The sequence below is a fragment of the Diorhabda carinulata genome, chromosome 2 (genome assembly GCF_026250575.1).
Source record: "Diorhabda carinulata isolate Delta chromosome 2, icDioCari1.1, whole genome shotgun sequence".
Taxonomy (NCBI): Eukaryota; Metazoa; Arthropoda; class Insecta; order Coleoptera; family Chrysomelidae; genus Diorhabda; species Diorhabda carinulata.
Genome location: NC_079461.1, coordinates 32,910,197 through 32,935,218, shown reverse-complemented (window position 1 = coordinate 32,935,218; position 25,022 = coordinate 32,910,197). Strand labels below are relative to the sequence as shown.

General features: G+C 31.8%; 3 protein-coding genes across 4 annotated transcripts; 2 read left to right on the top strand and 1 right to left on the bottom strand.

The window, feature by feature from the left end:
* The first annotated feature begins 1,404 nt into the window (after nucleotides 1-1,404).
* Nucleotides 1,405-7,101, top strand: LOC130890973 (mediator of RNA polymerase II transcription subunit 15). Of its 2 annotated transcripts, XM_057795440.1 has the most exons (7): nucleotides 1,405-1,666; nucleotides 1,751-1,890; nucleotides 2,391-2,638; nucleotides 5,343-5,604; nucleotides 5,814-6,212; nucleotides 6,270-6,561; nucleotides 6,614-7,101. In XM_057795440.1, the coding sequence occupies exons 1-7, from the start codon at nucleotides 1,608-1,610 to the stop codon at nucleotides 7,044-7,046; spliced, it is 1,833 nt and encodes a 610-aa protein (XP_057651423.1). In that variant the 5' UTR covers nucleotides 1,405-1,607; the 3' UTR covers nucleotides 7,047-7,101. The 2 variants fall into 2 exon arrangements, with proteins under 2 accessions (XP_057651423.1, XP_057651424.1); XM_057795441.1 differs by lacking the exons at nucleotides 1,405-1,666; nucleotides 1,751-1,890 and adding an exon at nucleotides 1,997-2,086.
* Nucleotides 7,102-8,791: 1,690 nt separating this feature from the next.
* LOC130890975 (prolactin regulatory element-binding protein) lies at nucleotides 8,792-12,059 on the bottom strand. The gene is made up of 6 exons (XM_057795442.1): nucleotides 11,623-12,059; nucleotides 11,190-11,571; nucleotides 10,897-11,131; nucleotides 9,484-9,727; nucleotides 9,180-9,339; nucleotides 8,792-9,116 (listed from the first exon to the last, which is right to left on the bottom strand). Exons 1-6 carry the CDS (start codon nucleotides 11,761-11,763, stop codon nucleotides 9,031-9,033), a joined length of 1,248 nt encoding a protein of 415 aa, XP_057651425.1. The 5' UTR covers nucleotides 11,764-12,059; the 3' UTR covers nucleotides 8,792-9,030.
* Nucleotides 11,919-23,946, top strand: LOC130890972 (coiled-coil and C2 domain-containing protein 1-like). Its single transcript, XM_057795439.1, has 11 exons — nucleotides 11,919-12,314; nucleotides 13,385-13,649; nucleotides 13,741-14,356; nucleotides 14,476-14,762; nucleotides 14,825-14,974; nucleotides 15,039-15,276; nucleotides 17,657-17,824; nucleotides 19,002-19,221; nucleotides 19,349-19,500; nucleotides 22,986-23,076; nucleotides 23,138-23,946. The coding sequence occupies exons 1-11, from the start codon at nucleotides 12,258-12,260 to the stop codon at nucleotides 23,255-23,257; spliced, it is 2,364 nt and encodes a 787-aa protein (XP_057651422.1). The 5' UTR covers nucleotides 11,919-12,257; the 3' UTR covers nucleotides 23,258-23,946.
* The last annotated feature ends 1,076 nt before the right edge of the window (nucleotides 23,947-25,022 follow it).

The window sequence follows — 25,022 nt, the reverse complement described above, 5'->3', positions numbered from 1 at the left end:
ACTTTTGCATTCTGTCAGAAGTTGATAAGTGGATAAAGCATCTATAACACTCAGTCTTACTTTTGAACTCCTGTCAAAACTTGGATGATTTTCAATAAATTGGTCCATAATTTCAGTTATAGGGGTCAAACTCCTAACCTAACCTAACTCCTTGTTACAGTCACCATCGAAAGTTCTTTGAATATTTTCACTTGGATTGGCTGAAATAAACTCTAATATCATTGATAAACAAATTCTTTCTAAAAAATAAGCAAATAATTACCAGTTTATCTACTCCCTTATTATTTATGTTATGGACCACGTGATTAATCAGGGAAATATTAATAATACCAGGGCATTATGAATAATGACAAGTCAAATATATAGTGTCCGGGCATTATAAATATTGCTAAATAGCTGTTGGGCGATTTGATAATAAAGCTACATCGTATGAGATGGGGATGATCATTTATTTTTGTATTTAAAGTAAATACGGACGAATTATTCACGTAATTCGGTGTCTAAATGTATTGAACTATTGTTAGGTTAGATGAGGTTTTAGTAATAAAACATGTTTTTATTACTATAATGCCGGGTAAATTCAGTTATTTGAATAATTTTTGCTTGTTATAATTAGCAATTACTTAATTAAACATGAATAAATAAAAATTGAAACATATATTTTTCTACTAACGTGCGTAAAGTACATATTTCAAACACTCTTTCGAGTGTGTGAAACTTTACTTTAAGATCTAGTACGTAAAGAAACTTACTTTAAGCAGTAGTACGTAAAAAACATTTTATTAAGATCTTCCTAGTGTAGTGGCTAGAGAACCAGGCTCACATGCGAGAGGTTCCAGGTTCAAATCGAGCTTGCCATTTTTAATTGTTCTACTTATGTAGTAATAATTATTTTTAGGTGGCATTTATACATGCCGAAGAGAAGAGTTGACAAATTTAATAATAAAAATTCTTCTTTGTTTTGTTAATTTGTTCTTATCTTGATTGAAATGTTCAAAATATTGATAAATATATATTTTATAAGGAAAATTACCATTAAACTTCTGCATTTTGATGAAATTTTTGTAATAGAAAAAATATTGTATGCAATTCGTGTGTAAATGCCTTTTTTCGATTCATGTGATATTCACATCCGTCGAAACAAGGCTACTTTACTTAAACTTATAACATTGTCTACTCATATTAGGCATTTTTCAAACTATCTTGGTATTATTAATAGTGCCATATTAATTATTTATATCATAAAATATATAATCAGTTAGGTGCTAAAATTTTAATTTGAATTTAGCGCTCTTTTCTTGTGAAGTCATAACATCTTTTTGTAGAAGGCATCTATACCTTTTTAGCTTGCGGTATTAAATAAAGATGGATATACAGATCTACATGAGAAGAGATCTATGATTTATAATAGAATACGAGTATCCTTGTAGTGTTGGCATTAACATATTATGTCAAAATATTTTTCTAAACAGAAACAAAACTTTGAACTATAAACTGATAATGAAAAAGACATAGTTTTTCTAGTTTTCAATTTTGGGGTGTTTTTGTGGGGATATAATATTTACAATCATAAAATTATTTTTTTGTGTGAATTTTCCTAAATAAAAATGACTGACGAAAATTCTTGGAGAACCTCCACATTCCGGCAAAGTGTTGTTGCCAAAATGTAAGTATCAAAATTGGTTAAATTTCTATATGCACTTCAACAAAACAGTTTGATTTTTAATAATCAATATTTTTAAATTTATAGTGACGAAGCTATCAGGCAATCTGGTATGAACACGTCTAGAAATAGCATAGAAATGGAAAATCATGTCTTTCAAAAAGCTAAAAATAAGGAAGAGTACCTAGGATTCGTTGCTAGATTAATTCTACATGTTAGAGAAATGAGTAAGTAATTTATAAATACCAAAATATATTTCTTTCCTGGCTTTCAAAGATATATTGATCTTGCAAAGTATACACAAATAATAAAAAATATTAATTTGAAATAATATGAATTTGTTTTTAATATGACAGTAATTAGTATTTTTGTAAATTCAAGTAAATTGGAAGTTTGAGTGATTTTTTAAATTTTTGGATAAAGGTGAATATTATATAAATAATTGAAATTTAATTCATTTTATCAATTACTTCACGCTATAAATTAAGAGTTTTACAATTTTTATCTTATCATTAATTAAAAATTGAAAAGGTATATGTATCATTTAAATATTTTATTTATGTCCCTAGAAAGATCTAAAATACCTCTTTATAGCCGGTCCTTATAAAGAGTGTCTCCAATCTTGAATTTTCTGATACATTAAAATTCACCATCGATTTATTTCAAATTCTACATATTCCCTTCAAAGTCCCGTAATAAGAACCAGGAAATGTTTTATTTTTAATAGAACCCAAACAAGGGGGTGGTATGTCAGTGCCAGGACAAGGACAAGGTGGGCCCGGTATGCCAGACCCAATCAACGCTCTGCAAAACTTAGCTAGTCAAGGTACTAGAAATTCTATGATGGCCATGGGACAACAGACTGCACAAATGGGTGGTCCACAACAAGCTCCTGCCACAAATCTCTTGCAAACATTAAATAGGGGTCCTAATCAGCAAATGATGATGGGTATGCCTGGGAACATGCCTATGCAGGTATGTACTTATATAAACAAAACATGGTATTTTTAATTCTAACTTTTATTGTATTTTGAAATTTATTGGTGGCTTAATCATGTGAGTTTGATGTATTGCTGCAGACATACTTCAAACTATAAAGGTCCTTTTACAAGTTCATATCAGTAGAGAAAGATGATAACTGAAAAGAAACTCAGACAGAGAACTGAACTTTGATTGTAAAAATATGTCAAAGGGTCACGAATTTGTTGCAAGGGGTTTATTGACATTTATAAAGCATGTCCATGTCTGTGGAACAAAAAGGACTCAAAATGTCACAACGCAAATATTAAGAAGGCTGCATATGTGCTTATGTTGGAAAAATACCTAGAATACGACAAAAATGCTACAAACGCCATAGTCAAAGCAAAAATCGATAACCTACGATCAACCTATAATAAAGAATTTAAAAGGTTGAAGATAGTGAAAGAAGTAGAACAGGAACTGATATGACTTTGTAAAAAGATCTTAAGAGTTGTTTTCAATTGCATTTCGCTATAATTTTATCTAGATAATTATTTATTTCATTGTCTATTATTAAAAAATTTCATTTAAAATGTACATTTACTTTAGATACATCAACATAAATTGTTGAACATTTTTTTTACATCAATCTGAATCATTTTCTAATTTTTAACAACTTTATTGGATCAACAGACTTGGTTAAGAATCTTATGTCTGTGATCCTATCAGATCTAAGTACTCATTAAATTTTTTTTTCTATAGATAAAGTGGATTATTTTTTTAATAGCTCCAAGTTGCAAATATGATGTTTCTCTCGTTTAAAACCATCTTTATTTTTTTAAGACATGGCAAGATAGTCGATCAAAGAGAAAAGTAAATGGACCGTCAGTAAATATTTCTACTAATAATAATAACAACAGTATGATGAAAAATAACAACAGTATTAAACATGTTGAACAGCAAAAAAATTCTGGTTCATTCAAAATTCATTGTATAAATGAATTAGATGAATTTGAACTTGATGAAATGATAAATGATGAAAAAAACGGAGATGCTTTGGCTATTATAGTTGAAGAACTGGAAACGGAAAGTCTGATAGAAAGAAAGAGTAATGAAACTATTAAATTTGATCATAAAAGTAAAACGAAAGATACAGAAATAGCCACCGACGTAGCACGTATCAAGAGTATAACTAGCGAGGAAAATAAAATTAAAAAGAAATATTATGAGGAAAAATTGGAAATTATGAAGAGTTATCAAAAAGAGAAATTGAAGAAGCTTGATAAATTGATAGAAATCAAAAATAAGAAGTGTAATATTTTGGAAAAAATATCTGAAACACTGGAAAAACTGAGATGATACTTTTTTTCTAATGTTATTTTCATTAAAAAAATTATAGTATACAAAATGTTTCATTGAAACTGGTATTTTGATTAGAAAAACACATTAAACAAATTCTTCTTCAGATTGGGAATCTATGTCTTCCACCTACTTTTTTTTCATACTTCTCTATTCCTAGCAAAAACTTCCATATCCCTCAGAGTTTTTATTTTATTTAGACCTATCTGGTCAACTCTACTGGCTTCTGGAAATTAGATCTTCACTTCTACAGGTTTCTTATCCAAATTAATTTTTGTCCATGCTTGCAATTACTAACCATTCTTTCAGCATTCAGGTAATCTGGAATTTCTTCCCACAGAATTTATACTTGTCAGTTTCTGATAAATCTAATCTCATGAGGTGGTAGTGTTTCCCTGAGGCAGCAGTAAGTAGAAGTAGATTGATTTTATAGAGATCTACATACAAAATAACTGTGGACGATATAATCTATCAATGAAAATATTTTTCACTTTTAAATTTTGTTTTTATATAAATTTCAAAAATTTGTTTGTAGATGAATTATAATTTTTTTTTATTTCTGTACTGGTAAATATATAAGAGGTACAGTATCAATATTATTTTATGTCCTGTCACTTGTTTTATTTGAAATCCTGGAAAAAGTTACTTTTTGCATGCTAGGTTATTTTTTACCCCCAATTTTTCTAATTTGTTTCATATTATCAGTACACCACAATTTAAGGAAATTACCACCCTTAAACCTAACTTGATGAATAATCAATGTCAATTTTTGACTCATTTAATGGTCAAGTACAGGTTTTCAACAATTCAGATGAATGTGAATTAAAATTACATCTACCATAAGCTCTCGGAACCGGATTTCAATATTATTTCCTAACCCATCACTTCTTCCATTTTAAATCCCGAAAAAAAGTTACTTCTTGTTAGGTCATTTTTTACCCCTAATTTTAGTTTTATTAAGATCTACATACTTTTTGAATCTATGGGTATATAATTTTCGAAATAACTTTATGATCCACTTCCAGAGTGCTTGTTTTTCAGTTTATTCATGAGCCATTAAAACACGTTCATGCTCTTATCCTTGAGAAAACATTGGCCCCTTATATCCATTGATTCCTGTAAGACTAGGGCTAGTGACTATTATTCTTGTTTAATTAATTTTTCTGTAGCACTCTCTTGTCACTCAGTTGTTGGGTGGCTGGTTGACTATCACAATGAATCAATATGTAACATTTCTGATAGTTTCTTTCACAGGTTCATTTCCATACATTTCACATTTTTCGATTCCAAGTAGTTAGTTGTATAATACTATAGAACTTTGAATTTTTTTTCTGGAGAAAATACATTTATGGAATTACAGGACAGACAGAATATGAACATGCCACCTAACAGTGGACAAATGGCTAACACTCAGATGAGTAACCAAATGGCAAATCAAATAAGGCTACAACAAATGCAGAATAATACGATGAACCAAATGACTGGTCATTTAGGTGGACCGATGCAGACTGCTGTTCAAAATCAGATGACGAACCAAATGCCCGGACAGATGTCTGGACAGTTACCAGGACAGATGCAAATGTCTAGCAGTATGGCAAATCAAATACAGAATCAAATGATGGGTAAGGCTTGAAAATATGAATATATTGATGTATTCATATTTTCACTTTACTTATAACTTTTAAATTAGAACCCTGAAGAGTCATGTTTGCAAATAAAACTATCTATAATTAATTTTAAATTGAATCTAACATATTGTGAGCCAAAATTCCTATTATGAAAGACTTATTTGATATTCCAATATGTATATGCTACATCAGTTTAATTTTAGGTAACATGAATCAACTACCGCAACAAAAATCCCAACAAATGATAATCAACCAAATCAACCCCAACTTTCCCCGCCAGCCGACTCCAAATCAGATGTTTAATCAAAGTCCTTCATCTTCTGTCCAATCTCCCGGACTAGTTAATCAACCTCCGGTAGCTTCTCCAGCCTTGGCATCATCACCCGGATCTCAAATGAATATGGTAGGAAGCGTGGGACCACCTAGATCTGTAGGTATGGCACCGAGTCCTGGTAGTTCATTGAATACTCCAGGTCAACCAACTCAAAGTCCAATGGCTGGAGGAACCATGACAGATGAACAGGCTTATAGAGAAAAAGTTAGGCAGTTAAGTAAATACATTGATCCTCTCAGGAAGATGATTGCCAAGTTGGGAAATGATGGTGAGTCCTTTATAATTTTCTTATTTATCAATTAAATGATTAAATAAATTTTTGTAGATGTCGAAAAAATGACTAAAATGAAGAAACTTCTCGAGATATTAACCAACCCCCATCAACGAACACCACTTGATACTCTTATAAAATGCGAAATTGTCTTAGAAAAAATCGGGTGCCGTAGGGGAGACGGCAGCGTTCCACCTACCAGTACACAGTTACCTTTTAAAGAACCGCATGTTTTCCATCCATTACTAGATGCCGTTAGTAATAATTTACAGAGTCCTGTTATCAATCACACTTTACATCGAACTTTCGGGCCTACCATGGATGCCCTCTTCGGACCAGAAATCAAGTAAATTAATCTCAACATAATTTTTCTCTTTAATGCTGATTATTGTTTTCAGACTTGTCCCTTCATTGAAAAAGGTTGCACACGAAGAACCGATTAGTGATATACCGGACGTCTTGCAAGGAGAAATAGCCCGTTTGGATCAACGATTCAAAGTCTCCTTAGATCCCAACCAACAACCTGGTTCTAAGTCCATCCAATTAATTTGTTGGTTAGACGACAAACATTTACCTTGCGTACCTCCAGTATCTTTAGTTGTACCTGAAGATTATCCTAAAACATCTCCCACTTGCCATATGGCATCACACGAATATAATGCAACCGCCTTTTTGTCTGCAGTACAAACTGCACTTCTAGCAAGGATAAAGAAGTTACCGAAATACTTTTCTGTGTCTCAATTGCTGGATACTTGGGAGATGAGTGTGAGACAAGCTTCGGCACCTAAGAATGTGCCTGTTAGTGATCTGAGCGTTATGCTGGGGATGTGAATTTGTGTATTTTAGTGTTTTTTACCTAACAAATATATAAACACAATGAAATTGATATAGGTATTATGTAATTGAGTCCGATGTGTTTTACTCAGTCTTGTTGGTTTTGACAAGAACAAATCAAAATACTAGAAGGGAATTAACTGGTACAATTAATAATGGCAGTTCCTAAAACTTAATTTATATTCTGTTACATTGTGAAAAACAGGGTAAGAAAATTTTTGAGTAAGAGTGAATTTGTAGGGAGGAATAATCGCATGGAAAAGTCTCTCATTTCCCAATTTTGTAAATGTTTCTTACCTAAAATTAGTAGTATAAAAGTTTTTACAATATTTCAAACAATTTATCACAAATTCTCATCTAACTTACTCAAAGAAACAAAAAAATACAAAAATTACTTTTATAAAGTTTGGAATTATTATGTGTAAATTTTTTTAAATGTACGAAGTTGTATACAAATAAAAATTTATTAAAAGCTTTTAGTTTCCAGGATTAACAAATTTACTTTAATCATGTACTAAAAGCTTAAGCGAATAGCATTACTGTGGTGTAGTCTGGAATTTCGCTGGAAATTTGCCTCTCTTCCCTATTTTTAGTACTGAAAAAATTAGAGACCGGAAACATTGATCTTGTCATCTCAAGAATTTTCTCAGTAACATATGAGCATTCACAAGACTTTACCATAATGTTAAGTACAAAGAAATATTGGGAACCTTTAAAAAAAAATACCATCAAAAAGTACACCGATGGTTTAACAGCCATGGTATCCAATGTTTACTTTCACTAAAATCCACTTTCAGGCTGATATATTTGTCATCAAAAGATTTGTGGATGCATCCTGCATCCCATTTTTAATTTAAAGCATTAGGAAACTAAACGATCTTGCCAAAAACTACTTTCAAGAATCAGGAAGGCCAATATTCTTAACAAAAAAAAATTTTACTGGTACCTCTCCCCCCTAGAGCTATTGGACCTTGAAGTTTGTGAGGGGGCTCAGCAGCTACGCATACATGCGCATGAGGAGGGGGACCGGTGCAAAATAAAACTCATTTTTATGGGTTTAATCCAAGGCGAAAACATCATGTCGAAGGATGAATGGTACCTGAGCCCTAATTAGATGTTGCCAATAATGCCTGTGGGAAATCTGGCGAAATTCCATGAGTAGGAACCACGGCAAATCTTCCTATTCCCCCAAAGGAGTCTGAGCAAATATGGACCACGCAACCTACTACCCCTTGTTGAAGCTTTGACCAGTGCTCAAAAGCATTAACATTAGTGGTGCGAAGAAAAAAAGAAAAGCAATGCAGAGACAGTTTAGAGCTTAACGACTCCGGATCCTAAGATTGCCTGGACTTTCAACACTCCTCCATCCAGGGCTTCCAACCGGGAGGTCCAGGTTAAGAGAAAAAGAACGCCTGTCGAACATAGAGATGGCTGAAAAGACGTAAAATTGTACCTGCAGTAGGACCCAGCGGATTGGGAGGAACGATCGAATATACAGCTGGCCATGAGCATCTAATAAAGAAACTTTGTATCTCCTAGTCATAGAACGCCTTGTTATCGCGGATAATACTTTGGAAAAGACATTTTTGAAATAATTTCAGATGCTAGATAAACAACAAGCTAACAGAGTCATAGATATGAAATAATTTTATTCGATAGCCATTTTGGATTTTAATTGAGCATTTGGTGTGCCACAGCATAGAATAAATGTGATTGGACATAATAAAAAATATACTATCATACTTTTTAAAATTATATTTAATAAATTGCCCAATTTATGTTTATCGACAAATGTTTTGAACGAAGTTCCTCAATTTCCCATCTTTCAGTCAGTAATATTTCAAGTCAAAAGTGTGTCAATTTAACTTTATCTTATTCCCACGTAACGTATTAAAAAAGTACTTGAACTATTTAAAAAAAATCATCCTATTTTTTTTATATATATATTATATATAAATTATTCTTATTAAATAATGTAACATCACAACCCTAAATATGCACAAAATAAAAATGTCAAGAATAACGTAAAAATGAGTAGTACTATTCCAATCCACAAAGGTATGGTTTCTGAAAACGAATAAGAAGTATGTAAAATCAGATATGTATCAAAAATTAATATCAAATACATACTTCTGTATGGCACTGTATGTATGCACAATTGGTTATCTACTGAAATTGACAAGACTGCGGCTTCAACTACACTACTAATGGAATGATTTGTATTCTGCGCCGATACAAATTCTAGACCTGTAACGAACATGGAATGTGCTCCAACAACTGTTGATATTTTCTACAAAATAGATAAAAAAATAATTAAACTTGTATTTATGTTTCACATGATTTCATATCTTAATTATAAGCAAGTTAAAAATGTAGTAAATTGATATTAAACAGGGTTAGTAATTTTGTGTGAAATGCAATGTCTCAAATGTACCTGTAAACTAAATGCTACGTGAATTGAGACAGAACCACTAAACATTGTACCAACAGCTACAAATCTGCCATCATCTCTAACTGCTAAAGAGGCTAAACTTTCATCAAACTCTAACATTTTTTTTAAAAGGTTCTCTTCTGGTATCCATTGCTGTAGATAAGATTTTTGCTTTTTGGCTAAACCTGTAGGATTTACTATTGTATATAGAGCACATTTTTTATCAAGTCCCTCAATAATTCCAAACCTACAAACATTAAATTTTAGCCACAGGTGTTTATCAAGACAAAATTGAGGGTGATAAAAACAGAAAGCTTACATCTATTTTACCCTTAATATACAATTTTTTGGACTTCAAATGTATTCTGAAGAGTTTTAGGAAAACCAACTTCCAAGTATTATTAATACTTATTTCTACATCTGCTTAGAGATTAAATTAAAAATATTAAAAGAAAATATCATTTCTTAGTTAAACGGAAAAGTTAATTGACTTAAAAACTCATCAACAGTTTCATTTTTTTCAGTTGCTTCATTTTTGGGATCAATGAGTTGTCTAATTGTCTGGAAGGTTTCTGAAGTATTCCTGATAAAAAGGTGTCTAAGTTTTTATTTAAAAAGGTGTTCCTTTTTCAAACCTCAACCACCATATCTTAATTCAATCGATTTTCATAGCTCCAGTAACCTTTTTCCTGGTTTTGATTGAATCTTTGAGGGATTTTGTGCTCTAAAACTCTTCATGTTGTATTCTTACAACTTCAAACTGAGGCTTTTTCGGTTTTAATGATGTTATTCCAGCCACCTAGCACATTGCTTACTCTCTCTATTACACCAAATTCAATATCATTGAGAAGGAATGAGTGACCTGGTATCATAAATTTCATATCAATTGTTTCCACATCCAATAGAGGATTTTGAACAAGTTTATGTAGAGTAAAGCTAGTTTTTATATTCCCTTTTTGCTCAGTGTATTGAGATAGAAAACAGAATGTCTGAATGTCCTGGCATGTTCATACAATGTTTCCAAGGGTACAAAACTGGATCCTCAGGACTCCTTCCACCAGTAGTCTCATCCCCGACGTGCATATAAGCAGTGTTGTTATTAAAATAATAAATGCCACTTGTCACAGTTTTGCAAAAAAGATCACCTGGACTTTGTTGATTTGTATTCTGAAAAAAAAAATAACAATCTGGCACTAAGCAATAGAACTGCTGCTACCTGCTGGATATTATCAGAACACTGAAATTCTAGACATTTGGTGCATGTTATAGTGTAGTTAACTAAAAAATGGACTTTGTCTACTGGTATTCAGAGCCGTCCATATATTCGGTGGATAAATTCAAAGATGATTATCTCAAAGACCACACAAATATCCTATTACTAAAATTAGAGTATTCCTAATGCAGTTGAGAGCATACCTGCATCTTTTATATAAATATTTTGATCCTTCGGGTTGTTTCCATGTAAGTTTTGTCCTTTCCATCCCTGTAAGGCAATCCCATAAAACTGCTAAACCATCTTTGGCAACAGTAATTATATAATTATCGTACCTACTGAAATCTATATCATCTATTTCTTTCTTATGTGCCTTTAGAATGAATAAAGGTTGCATACTAGGAAATTTCCATATTCTTACATCACAATCAGTACCTCCTAAAATATCATTCAATTACATATTATAATGTATTTCTTTTTACTTTATTCCACTTACCAGTTGCTAATAATGTACCATCATGGTTAATTTTGACTACCCTAGATAGTGGTTCACTACCATTAAAATCAGTTTGTACACTGTCTAACGGTTTAACTTCAAAATACAATTCTTTTTTCACATTTTTATTATCATCTGTAACTTCTTTTACTTTAGCATTTCTTTGTCTAATGTGAGTATCATTGCCAATGCTTACGACTTCTTCCATTAACTTTGAGTTAACTTTATATAACTGACAATGATTTTCTCTACCTGCAGCTAACAGAGAATGTTTTTTGTTACTGTATACTGAACAATTCATTACAACATTTCCTCCTGTTTCATGCCTGGTAATTTCTTTAGCAGCAAAACGACTACCATCGTGAAATATTTCAAATATTTCCTGAAAACAAGAGACGATAACAATTAAGCAAATAACTTATGTTTCACTTACAAAACCATTTTGAACGCCAGTTTTTGAAGTACCTCCACCTCCTCCGACGATTACATGTCTTGATGTTAGCATTTGGACAGTGTAAAGAGGGAAATTAACCCTAGCAATTATATCTTTTTTATTTCTTCGTTTTGAAGACATTTTCTTTGATAATTACTGGCTTAAATTTTAACTGTGATGATGTTCCAGTTCCACGTATGTAACCTCAAATTAGTATGACAGAATGGAAGGTTAAAGTCAAAACAAAAAGATGTCATGAATGACCAATCAGCTGTTAACACTACAATGACGTATTCATTTCTAGTTGTGGGGCAAAACGAAACCAATGTTGTCAACGCAATTTCAATTTATAAATTTTTGAAATTTTTTTTTAAATATTATAAACACCGTTTTTAAAAATTTTGTAGTATAGAAAAACTGAATTAATTAAAATATGTGAAAATTAATTAGATAAAATGTAGATTTTTAACTGACAATAAATAACAACTGACATCGTTTATTTATACAAACGACAATGACAGTTTGATGCAGTTACAAAGATGAGTCAACAAGAGATGTAAAGATAAGAAAATAAGTAGAACTAAACTATTGAGAAAGTTTATTAATAAAAAAAAACCTGATAAATAATATTTATAATGCCTAGAAAAACAGAAAATTCCAAAAGAAACCATACCGGAAAGTCTTTATCACAAGTAAGTAATAAATTAAATATTATATTTTTATAAATTACCTCATTTTATCAATTTTCTAATTTGAAAATATTTACTTATTAAAATAGCCTTCAAATTATTTTTATGGCAATGTATAATTATGTTAAACGAATGAATAATGTAGGCAATATACATGATAAAAGTATATTATCCACGAGTGTATAAGGTTATTATTCATGAGGTGAAGTTTCACCGAGTGACTAAAACTCATTATACGCGAGTAGAATACTATATTTTATCGACGACTACTAAATATTTTAGTTAAAATTCATGACTTCTACATGCACCTATTACCCCCATTATTAAAGCCGGACATTACAGAATGTAATAAAATAACTAAGTGAAAGATTTTTATTAATATCTTACCTTTATTGCTATGTATTTATAATCAGAAGCTATTGATATCTTCGCTAGAAAATATTATCACTTGCTTCCCATTTTAATAAGGCTCCTAATTTTTTATTATTTTCTAAATGTATACCTTGATGAAAATGGAGTGGTTTTATTTTCTTTTTGCCAATTCAACAAAGATTCATAGGCTATATTATGTACTTTCCTTGACTTTTCCGGCAAAAAATTTGATGAGGCACATTCAGCAGCTTCTCTATTCTTTGTTGGAGTCAATGAAAAATTATTTCCATTTACTATATCCATCTTTGGTTGGTTTTTTAACACAACACTGAGAAATCTACACACAAAAACAATAATGTTGACAATAATTCTTTCAAAACATGTTATGTTGAGAAATAGATATAAGACTCAGTCACTCAATGTAGAAGCTCAATGCCTTACAACTGCAGGTCCCGAGTTCGAATCCTGTATAGGAAAATTAACTTTTTGAAAAAATTTTTTTATGTGTACTGAACTGATTTGAAAATATTTAGTGGTTTACATGATGAGATTTTAATAACCGATTTTTTGTATCACAACAATATTATAGCTACAATGAAGTATCTGAAAGCAATGATTAATGAGTATTTTTACAGTCGAGCAAATAGTCATATAATTGGTACATTATAAAACAGTTGTAGATAAACATTTTTATTTTGTAGTATGGACTGTTCGATATACCTACTGATTTTGATACTGGTTTAAACGATGAAGATGATGATGATGAAGACTTGGAAGCTGAACTTGCAGCATTAGCCGGAGGTGGACCAGCTAAACAACCAAAAAGGCCTCCTAGAAAAATAATTCCTCAAAAAGAATTGGATTCAATGATCTCTAATTCATTAAAAGATGAAGTTGATGAAGATGATGATGAATCTATAGATGAAAATGATCCAGATTTGCTTAGCGAATTAAATGCAATTAGTGGTGTGTTTTCTAGTATTAGAATAAATATTCATAAATTAGAATTTTTTGGAAGCTTCAATTTAAATAATTGATTTCAAAAACTTTTTTTTAGGTGGAGCTGAAGAAGAACCTGTAGAAGATTCTCCTTCATCTCATGAAGAAGAACCTACTGCCAGTAGCTCTGGAACCATCGATATTCTTACAGGGAGGCTGAAGAATTATGAAATTTGTGAAACCAAAGCAAAAGAATCAGGGGAAACAATGAAAGCAAAAAGATACAGTAGAGCTATAAAAACTTTAAAAGACCTTATTAAACAGGCACAACTAGGAAAACCAATAGATTTAAATGATGAAAGCGTTCCTCCAGATATTCATCCTCCTACTTCAACCCCTAGTCATCCAAAACCATCTACACCGCCTTCAGAAATATCTTCCCCTTCAGAACCACTTGATCAAGAATCTCCTGCAGAAACTCCTAGTTATGATCCCGGCACATTAAATGCCCTTTTAGAACGACAAAAAGAATACAAAGTGGCTGCACTCAAAGCTAAACATTCAGGAAATGCTCAAAAAGCAGTTCTATTTTTAAAACGAGCTAAACAGTTTGACGCTGTTATTACAGCCCTTAAAAACGGCCAACCTATAGATTTATCAAATATGCCTGGCCCGCCGGATGAAACCAGTGTTCCAGAACCGCAAGTTCAAGAAAATGAAGTTCAACAAAACAGGTATAAGTAACATTTTTTTTATATAAAAAGCAAGCACAAGAGGGTAAACCCTATTACTCAAGTAGTTCGAGTGGTGCCTGCTATATGGAGATGCAAGAGCATAAAATTCTCATTTTTAGCTCAAAATCAACTGATGATAATGCACCTGCTGTAGCTGTAGCGGAACCTTCACCTGCTGCTGCTGCTGTAGCTGAACCTACACCAAGTCTTATAACAGCTACTACTGTTCTTGAAGCTCTACAACAAAGGTTGGCAATTTATCAACAGCAAGAAGCAAAAGCAAAAGAAGAAAATAATTCAAGTAAAGCTCGAAGATATGGGAGAATTATAAAACAGTTTGAGCAAGCAATCAAAGCAAATAAGGCTGGAAAAAGTTTTAATTACGAAGAACTACCAACTCCTCCAGGTAAATGTTGAAAATCACTTAAATTATATTTAATTAAAATGTTTACATATTTGTTTTTCCAGGTTTTGCACCGATTCCTGGTTTACAACAGTCTGCACCGCAACCTGCTGCAGATCCTTCACCTGCACAACCAAGTAGACCTGCTCCAGTTCCTAGTGCTAGTGGAGAAAACAGTAAATCAAGTGCACCTAGTCCTAGCGGTAAAACTGGAGGTAAGACTTACTTTATTAATAATCACTACATATTTTTATAAACAAAACAATAATTTTTGTGTAGTGACAGTGCATAAACAGACAGAAGCTGATAAACAAATGAAAATTCTAATAGCCAAACAAAAACAATTCAAACTAGCTGCATTAGATGCGAAAAAGAGAGGCGAAATATCACAAGCTAAGGAATTCTTGAGACAAGCAAAAGGATTTGATAAATTGATTGAGGCGTCGATAGCAGGACTTCCTGTAGATTGGTCATCAATCCCAGTATCTCCAGATGCTAAGTCACAGTTGGACAATGAGTAAGTTAAATATATGGTTTATGATAGTTACGGACCTGGAAATGCAATACTATTATGAAATAATCAATGTTATAATCAGCATTCAATTCTGTTCTGAAGGTACTAGAACTCATTTTTTTTAATTATCTCCAGGAGCTTCACGTTTGGAAGGCTATAAAGCTCCTGGGTCACGGCCTGTTGGACCGCCTCTACTGAATGTGAATGCTTGACGTTGAGCGTCACTTGTATTCTCGGGAATAAATAAAAGTCTAACACTTTCCTCGTGGCTAAACCTTCTGTCACGATCTCAAAAACTCATCTAACGGTCACTATATAATAATTTTTCACTCGCCACACATTTTCGTTAGTCTTGCTAGTCCAAAGGCGTTCAGAGCTGTCGTCGTCTTTCACTCTTCACCTACCTTCTCAGAACAGCTTGTACCATTCTAAAACACCCGATCTAGCTATGACAGTATCACCGTAGGCCTCCTTAATCATGTCGTGAGTCTCTTTGTCCGTTTTACACAAAATTTGATTACGTATTGCTGCTCTAGTAAATGCTTAATGATTCTCCATGATGATCGATCTGCTCTCTTTAAAGGCAGGAAGCTGACTGAAGATTTTTTTTCCAATATTCCACTCCTCTAATCGTGCAAGCACCTCTTGTTAGTTCAGGAAAAAACCAGTTCTAATATTTTCAGAACAGATCCTGTATGTATTAAAATATCTTGCCACAATAAATTGAAATATATTATGAAAATCAATGAGGTATAAAGAGGAAGAACAAAAAAGGAAATAAAAAAAATTCTGGATGGAGAAAATTTGGTTGAAATAATAAAAAAATAAGAATGAGATAATTGGGACATATACGAAGAGCTGGGATAAGAATGATGGTAGAGTGGGTACAAGGTGGAAGAGAAGAACAGATGTCAAGATTGTTGGATCAAGTGGTAATGAATTTGCGAGGGAATAGGGGAGAGAAACTGTAAAAAAATGGCTATGGATGGGCAGAAATAGAAAGGGTTATCTAACAATGTGAGGGGAATAAGCCTTCGAAAAGGGCTCCCTAAAGATCGAAAGAAGGATTAAGTTGAGAACAGACCCTGTATATTCTTCTATTCAAAGTTTTACAAATTTTTTTATTGTTTTTTAAAAACTGGTTTTCATTATGAAAAACCATAATTTGATCAACTTTTTTTATTTCTATATATATGTTATCGACTATTGAACAAAAAAAAAACAAATTTCTTGAAACTCACCACTTATTACTAATGTAGAAATCGACCTTGTTTACAAGAATGCTGTTTTTAGAATGAATATTCATATTACTTCAGTATTATTCCGTTATTTAATCTCATTATTTACCCTTTTTACAACAAACAACCCCTTTCAGAAATAAAGATAAGAGTGTTTATCAGTATTCCAGCCCTCCCTTATCAGTGATAAGGTTATCTACATATAATGTTTCTAGTTTTCATATAAATGAAATAATATTTTTATTGAAAAGGGCCATCTTGAGTATTGAGGGCCTTTAACAGAAAAAATATATTTTTAAACCTGGATTGGTTCACTCAATATAACAAATAATAATGATTATAACAATTATGAATATAAAAAGACCTCTAAAATCGTATAAAATACAATGATACCAAATTTATTTTTAACAGAATATAGGTAATTATTAACCATATACAGTGGATACTATATTGAACATAATGAACCCATGTTTTTTCTAATTCTTATTTACTTTCAGAACATTCAACCATTCAAGGTTCAATTACAAAATTCTGAACCATATAAGGTTTAATTTGGAAAATATACCTAACCATTTAAGGTTCAAATACAAATGCATGATCATATTATTCCAATTAAATAGAACCTCATTATCTACCCTTTTTGTAACACAAACATCCCCTTTCAAAAATAAAGATAAGAGAGATGAGTCAAGAATGGTATTTTATCTACATGGAACATTTTTAGTTTGAATGTATACGAAATAATATTTTTGTTTCAACAAATATATGTTTAATTGTAAAATGTCTCATGTAGATTTTTAGGGAACCCTTTTCGAGGAAGGCTTATTTCCCATCGTCTTATACCTTTAGCTTGTTTACTAACCCTCTGTAATTCTGCTTATCCATAGCTATTTGTTCACAGTTTATCATCCCCATTCTTTCCAAGTCCATCTCCACCTCATCCTACCATCTTATTCTCCTATCTTGTGTCCACTCTTTTATCATTCATACCTCAGCTTCTGATTCAGCTATATATAAGTCCCAACCGTCGTACTCATGCTTTTTAATTATCTTAACCAAATTTTCTTCATCCGGAATTTTTTCTATTTCTTTATTTGTTCTTGTAAAATTATCTAATCATATCATAAATATTCTATGCATTGCAGATATAATATTGCTATAACGACAGAAAATGATGAAACAGTTGCAGTTGAAGATAGTGATCTTTTCGCCAGATTAGAAATTCAACTACAAAAACAACTAAAAATGTGCCTTACAACTAGAGATCATAACAAAGCAATTGGCGACATTGCAGGAATGAATAGATTCGAAAGGTAAATTTCTATAAAAACAATTAAAAACTTTTAGTAATAAGTTGTATTATAAAGGAAAGTGGTGCATAAAACTGGCCAACAATAATATCCTTTCCCTTCATCAATCCTTCTTCTTTCCCAACTTGGAGCTTTACTATTTATCATGCACGTTGCATTAATTTAATTAGTGCACCTGTTCTCAACCATTCTGGTAAATGATGGAAATATTAAAGAGGATTATTGGTAACCCCCCTAAACTAAAAAGTAGTAAAAAGATGTTATGGGAATGGAACCGAGACGATTGTGCCTTTGGGATATTCTCCAAATGAAGGGAAAAGGTGGGAAAGGGTTGTATTGAATGAGGTTGAGCAGTTATAACCTGGTAAAAAAGTAATTTTATTTATTTTGAACACATTGAGTTTTCTAAAAAACCAAGGAGGTATGTAAAGTACCTTATAAATTCAATCTTTTTCTTATACTTCTTCAGCTGCCTTGTATCTTGTTTCGGGCAATTTTTGGGACACTTTGACCCATCAACCTATTCATTTATTGATTTGATTCTTGTTTTCTACTTCTAACGTTCCTAGGAGCCTCATTTCACAAATTTCTACCTATGTTTTAATTTCTCTGGTGTCAGCTCTTATCCTGGCAGGTCATAACAGGTTTTGAATTGAACTCTTTAAGTATTTAATATCGAAGTGTGAAACATTAAGGAACTCCAGAGCTCTACACATGGAAGCGTATGAAATAGAAGATGAAGATCTCTGGTAAAACTACAGCCATCCCATGTCCCAGACTTTTTAAAAAGATTGAGATTACCAGATCAGCTGTAAACACTGGGTTCCCCAGTATAGTATCAAGCAAGGGGGACACTATAGATCCTTTGGACTTCAGTGTATACGATACCCCAACATCCATACATACAAGTATTTAATATCCGTTTGGTTGTTGATTTCTAATTCAATTTTTACTGGATATTTTCTTGTTCTGTCCAAAATATTTTTAATTCAATTAATTTTTTTAGTCTCTACTTATAACTCTTGTTCCAATGCTAATAAAATTAGAGAAAATAGGGAATCCAAATAGAGAACTGAGAATTTGGTTCAACAGTTTTAAAATGAAATTCTGATGTTCCACAAAATATGTTTCAATACTGTTTAGGTGTAAATTGCGTTTAAATTTTTGAATTTATATTTAGGTTTGGTTTGAATGTAGCAAAGGATTTAGATGTGATTAGAGCAGCGAAGAAAGAAGGCAGGATTCCTAAATTCCATTATGAAAGTAAAGAATTTGCTATTGTTAAAGTTTTCACAGACATAAGCGATAATGATATCGAAATCTGTATACACAGAGGACTTAATATATCCACAGATAAAGATGTAGATACTTATGTTAAGATGGAATTTCCATATCCACAGGTATGTATTAATAAATAATTTCTTATTTCTTAGAACTTTTGATATGTTTATGTTTCTAAATTTTCTTGATAAATAATTATACAAAACGTAAATTTTTTTTTATCTAATAATTTTCATAATTTTTTAGGAAACTCCTTTTAGTGATAGAACATCTACTATTAAAAATACGAATAATCCGGAATATGGGAAAACTTTTGTTATACCAATTCAAAGGAATTCAAGGCAATGTCAGAGGGTTTTTAAAAGACACAGTATAAAATTCGAAGTATATTCCAAAGGGTGAGCTCAATAAAAAAATAATTAGCATGTAGGTGTTTTAAATAATATGGATGATTATTATTTTTAACTTCCCACTAAAACAAATTCTTACCATTTGTGAGATAAAATTATGTACACTTGATGACAGTTTTTAATTTTAACATTTGGCTATAAATTGGAATCAATAATATCAGGGTTGGGGTTCCATGTACCCCGTTACCCAAAGTATCTATTGTTTCTTCTTTTTTCTGCAATACTGGGTGTCCCAGAGTTTACAGCTGATATATATATACCCCATTTCTTTGGAGTTCAAAGCTCACTCCATTTTAGTTATTCATGAATAAACACCTTCTATTGATGTACCTTTCTTTTCTTTAACCTGAAATGCTCCTGGTTCCAATACCGATAGAATATATTTTTTAATCTTCAACTTTACCTGGAGAAATTATAATCAATAATAACGTCAATGATAACAGTTGTTATCAAATTTACCGAATTTCAATTCTAGCTTTCTTCATTGAAAGTTAAGAATATGGGATTGCTATAGCTACCAGAAATCTTTATCTTCTATTTCATACATTCCCAATAACTTATACTACTCCAAAGGAAATATCCACAATGATTAAAGTAAATATCAACCTGAAGAAAGTTCCTGGCTGTGAATTAATCACAGGGGAAATACTAAAACATTTATCAAAGAAAGCTACACCTACATAATACGTAGTATCTTCATACAGACCAATATCGCTATTACCAAAGCTATTCGAGAAAATACTAGTAAAAAGATTACGCCCTATACTTGAAGAAAGAAAACTAATACCTTCACATCACAAACTATTCCACCATAGACCAAAAAAAGTCTGCTCCTCTGTTTTCTTAGACGTGGCTTAGGAATTTGACAAAGTTTTTCATGGTAGGCTCAAATAGAAATTTAATTAACTGAAATACATTCCCAGGTGTAGTGCTCTGGAGTGTCTCACACTTTGAGAGAATCTAGAGGCAGAATCTGCATTATCTGTTTAGTCTAGAGGTGAAAGTGTTCCGAAAGGACTCCTCTTAGTAGGTTGTACATACTTGGACTAATACATTCAGTAGATCTTCTCCAGTTATAGTTTCCCGGGAGAGTATTTGCCTTTTCTAGCCCATGTATATTGTACCAACTCTATTTATCTTCTTTTCCAATGTTTTTTTCTATTATTCTATAGCTGATACCACAGAAGGGCTCAGGTCCTATGAAGGGTTTGTCTGTCCCTTCTTTAGCGAGTCTCTCAATTATTTCCAGTGTGTTCCAGAATGTTTCTTTCTTAGTTCATTTATCTTGTTCAGGCATTCCCACACTAGTTTGGATTTCATGAAATTAGAGCTTAGAGCTGTAATTACTTGGTTATCGGACAGTTGATGATGTTGATATTTCTGCTTGAAGTGTTGTCTAGGCTTTCAGATTGTTAGGCTCTAGGTCCGTGTAATGTTCCGTCTGCTGTTTTAGAGCTATTCGTGTACCATTTGATGGCGTTTCTGTTCATTTCTCGTATGGTGTTTTGATCCCACTTACTTCTAAAGATCAATATTGAGGTGAATTTTTTTACAAATCTAAACTGGTTTGGTATTTCGTTCTGAGGCATGTCCTATGTTTTTCCTTGTTAATTACAGTATTATAATTATGATTAAATTAATATCGTTTCAATCATGTCAGGGTGTTAACACTAAATGCTAAAGACAAGAATGGGGACATTACAAATAATAAAAATATTGTGGAAGTATTTGAAAGAATTAGACAGATTTAGATAAAAATAAATTAATTGGAGGCGAGAAATAAAACGTAATGAAAAAAAATTAGCTTAAAAGGGGTTAAAAAACAAAATAGACTTGACAAAATAAACTTATATACACTATATATTATAAAAAACAGTAAGTTGTCTGAAGAAAATTAGATTTTGGTAAATTATTGCAACTGTTTACTAAACAGGTGTCACTAGAAATTTTTTTCCCTTAGTTGAACAATTTACCCTTGTAAAGTATTAATTATTGATCTATACAAAAATAAATAGATCACTCGAAAGTGTACATCATTTTTTAGCTTCAACATAAAGTTTTTATGATGTGAAAAAAAAATTATAGGCTGGAATAAAAAGTCCAGTTAATCAAGTTCAATTATACAGTAACCAATTTATATAAATATGTTTTTTTTTAAATATCTGTTTGGTCTTGAAAATGTGATCTTGTACACTTCCAACTTTAAAGATTCCACTGTGCTTCATCTAAGGTTGATTCTATTGTATTTTTAGCTTTGATTGACACCGTAATCAAAAAATCATTAAAAAAATAGAGATATTGATAGAAAAAAATTAGAACAGGAAAATATTACAAAGAATTGCACAAATAAAATGTCCACACATTGTAATACAGTTTCTAAAAAATAGAATCAATTTCCATATTTGTTTTTAATAAAAGGATAATTTTTTAAAAAATTATAAGGTAACGGATCAACATATAGAGAAGAGTAGCTGTGTCTCGGGCTATTATAAATTTTAAGCGATTCTTACAATTTTTTCATTCGTAACTGGTTACTGTTAATTAGTTCTAATAAACTTGATTTAACTAAGTGATTACTAACGCAATTTGACGTTTATTGGAATTAGATGTAGCTGCTGTGGTTCTCCCGTATCCTGTCCAGGCTGCTGTACGTTTTTAGGAGAATTGCCGTGTTTTTTGTAGGTATCTCAAGAAAATTTTGTAATTTGTTACAATAACGTCAACTGTTTAATGTTTATTATCATAAGAGAACAGGATTTTCATGTTAATTGATATACAAGAGTTAATGAATGTATCTGTATGAAATTTGGCTTGTATTAGATAATACTGACTATCTGCACCGGTTCAATCAATTCTCAATACACATACACTTTACTACAAGTAGGCAGGAGGTGCTCGCGACTTTGGTAAATCAATTATCGCCGATAGACAGGTGACGAATACCAGACTTGACATCGTGGTGGATCCCAGTTATTATGTCAGCAACCCCTGTCTAAGACCCTGCACGATAGCATCGCTAAACTGGGATCACCAAAAACGCCTTCATTGATTTCTAGGATACTTGCGACACAGTGCGTTATGTGAACTGAGCCTAATCTATTCGATACTTTGTATCCTTGATAGGTGTATGATACCGGCTCTGAGTAGTGCATAAGTCTTTGATATAACAATATTAACTCAAAATAATGTAAATAAAAAGTTTGTGTTTGGTCAATTAATCAATTCGTCCACATTAACCATGTGAAATGTTAAAATTGTTATAAAAATATGTTAAAGAGGTGTAGTTGTCCCTGTGAATCAATACTAACTACTGTTGTAAGAGATTATTGTCTTTCAGAAACTTTTGCCCCTTTTTACAACTAAAACAAATCTGTTTTCACATTTTGATAGAGCAGCAATCAATTTTAGTCGAACAGAATATACACATATAAAATGTTTTCTGAACTAAATAATAATCTGTGTCATATTTTCAGAGGGTTCTTCAGGAGCGACGTTCTAATAGGAACTGTTAATGTTAAATTACAACAGTTGGAAACACAATGTGAAATTCATGATACGTTCGATGTAAGTACCATTTGAAAATTTGTAATAATCGATAAATGTACATAATTTTTTTAATTTGTAGCTTTTGGAAGGTAGAAAAAAGGTAGGAGGTAAATTGGAAATCCAAGCGAGGTTGAGAACACCGATCCAAACTCAACAAGTCGAACAAATTCAAGAAAAATGGTTAGTCGTTGACGGTTGAACCAACACTGCCATAAAATGTATTCGTTCATTGTGGCAATTACAGCTTTATAATATTTATCGTTTTGAGATATTTTTACATCACAAAAATGGATAAATCGAAATATTTTGTGACAAAAACTATTCAAATGGGTATTCTGATCTAGAAACTAACATAAAAAAAATGAAAAACATTTTTACTATCCATTTTTTTATACAGTATAACATCGTAAATCCGGAATCATTGGAAAAGGATTGGTTCCGGATTTTAGATTTTTCATATTTGAATACATTTAGGGTGGCGCCATCTATCGCGCTAACAGGAAATCATTTGCAACATTACATAATAATGTAAACATAGGGAGAGGTATGCATAAAATAAAATAAAATCGCGTTTAATACTGCACAAAAATACATTTATAAAATAATGATAATAATAATAAACAAATCAAATACTTCAAAAACAATTTCTTCATGCTATCGTTATTTATGGTGTCAAATACAGAAGCTAAAAACTACGATACAAACGAATCAGTCCGGATTTTAGATATTCCGCGTTTTAGAAGTCCGGATTTACGATGTTCAACTGTATAAAAATCAGAATTTTAATAAATTACATACCGGTAAATTGGGTGGCTAAAAAAAACGATGCACCCTGATTGATATGATTCCACCCTTTGTAGTGGTCTAGAACAAAAAAAATTTGAAAAATACTTAATCTGTAATGATGTCGCTATCGCATTGACCTTAGCAAAAAGAATCACAAAACGGCTTCGTCATGAAATATCAATTTTTTGACCTTTTTGGAATTTTTCTCAATTCTCCAAATTGAGGCAGACGCATAGAGAGATATATAAGAATTTCCACCAATATCATGTCAACCATTTCAAAAAAAGTAGTTTTGAGGAAAACTGCTTAGACGCTAGGTCACAAAATCTACTGCATATCCGAAGATAATGCGAATTTTTAAAAATTCATTTAAGGACATATTCTTTAGGTCCGGTTTCATAATATATTTGAATGAGTTTTCAAATTTAAAGTCACGTGCTTCATAATTTCCATTTAACCTAAATGTTCTTTCAACTTGAACATTAAGGTAAAGTCAAAAATGTTGCACTTTAGCACATTATAAAGTCTCCTTTAGCGGCAAACGTCAAATGCATGTTTGAATTCTAAGCTGACCCAGGCATTTTTCTAATAAGTTTTAAAAAATAAAAGGTTGATGACACAATGACTAGATATCGTGCTACTTCCAGCTCATGCGAATACAAAAAACGTATCGACAAATATAAAAAGGTACAAACTGCATCCAATGCTTGGCTTCGGTTTGAACATAGTAGCTCTTTAGCCAGATTCCGATAAATATTCAATAACAGTGCTTTGAGAAGGGAGTTTGAAGAAAGACACTTTGGAAGACATCTTTTAGCGGATGACAGTGGATATCGCATTCAGAAATACCTCTAGACAAAATTGGAAAACGTGAATACAAACACCGAAAATTTATATGATAATTCTATTATGAGAACAAGGGACGTGGAAATAAAAATAAACATTGGATAGGATAATGGAATTTAATAACTTAGATAAGTCAAAAGAAATGTTAGCGACAAAATAACACTCACTTCTACGTTTCATTTTGTTTTATTTTTCTAACGACACATATTGGAAAAGGTTAGAGTATTGTCAACCTCCGTTTAACCTTTAATTGAAAGACCGTTACCGTTAGAAATCGATTATGGAACTACTTTAACAACTAAATTAAAGGGTTCTTCAATTTAAAGGAACCT

Excerpts from the sequence above, each read along its gene's own strand:
- LOC130890973 (XM_057795440.1), top strand. The coding sequence starts at position 1,608 with ATGACTGACGAAAATTCTTGGAGAACCTCCACATTCCGGCAAAGTGTT. Across the intron at positions 1,667-1,750 it reads CAAAGTGTTGTTGCCAAAAT|TGACGAAGCTATCAGGCAAT; the intron begins GTAAGTATCAAA and ends TTAAATTTATAG. Across the intron at positions 5,605-5,813 it reads AATACAGAATCAAATGATGG|GTAACATGAATCAACTACCG; the intron begins GTAAGGCTTGAA and ends GTTTAATTTTAG.
- LOC130890972 (XM_057795439.1), top strand. The coding sequence starts at position 12,258 with ATGCCTAGAAAAACAGAAAATTCCAAAAGAAACCATACCGGAAAGTCT. Across the intron at positions 13,650-13,740 it reads CGAATTAAATGCAATTAGTG|GTGGAGCTGAAGAAGAACCT; the intron begins GTGTGTTTTCTA and ends ACTTTTTTTTAG. Across the intron at positions 19,222-19,348 it reads TGGAATTTCCATATCCACAG|GAAACTCCTTTTAGTGATAG; the intron begins GTATGTATTAAT and ends ATAATTTTTTAG.
- LOC130890975 (XM_057795442.1), bottom strand. The coding sequence starts at position 11,763 with ATGTCTTCAAAACGAAGAAATAAAAAAGATATAATTGCTAGGGTTAAT. Across the intron at positions 11,572-11,622 it reads CTGGCGTTCAAAATGGTTTT|GAAATATTTGAAATATTTCA; the intron begins GTAAGTGAAACA and ends TCTTGTTTTCAG. Across the intron at positions 9,728-10,896 it reads TATTTATATAAAAGATGCAG|GTTTGGAATTATTGAGGGAC; the intron begins GTATGCTCTCAA and ends TAATGTTTGTAG.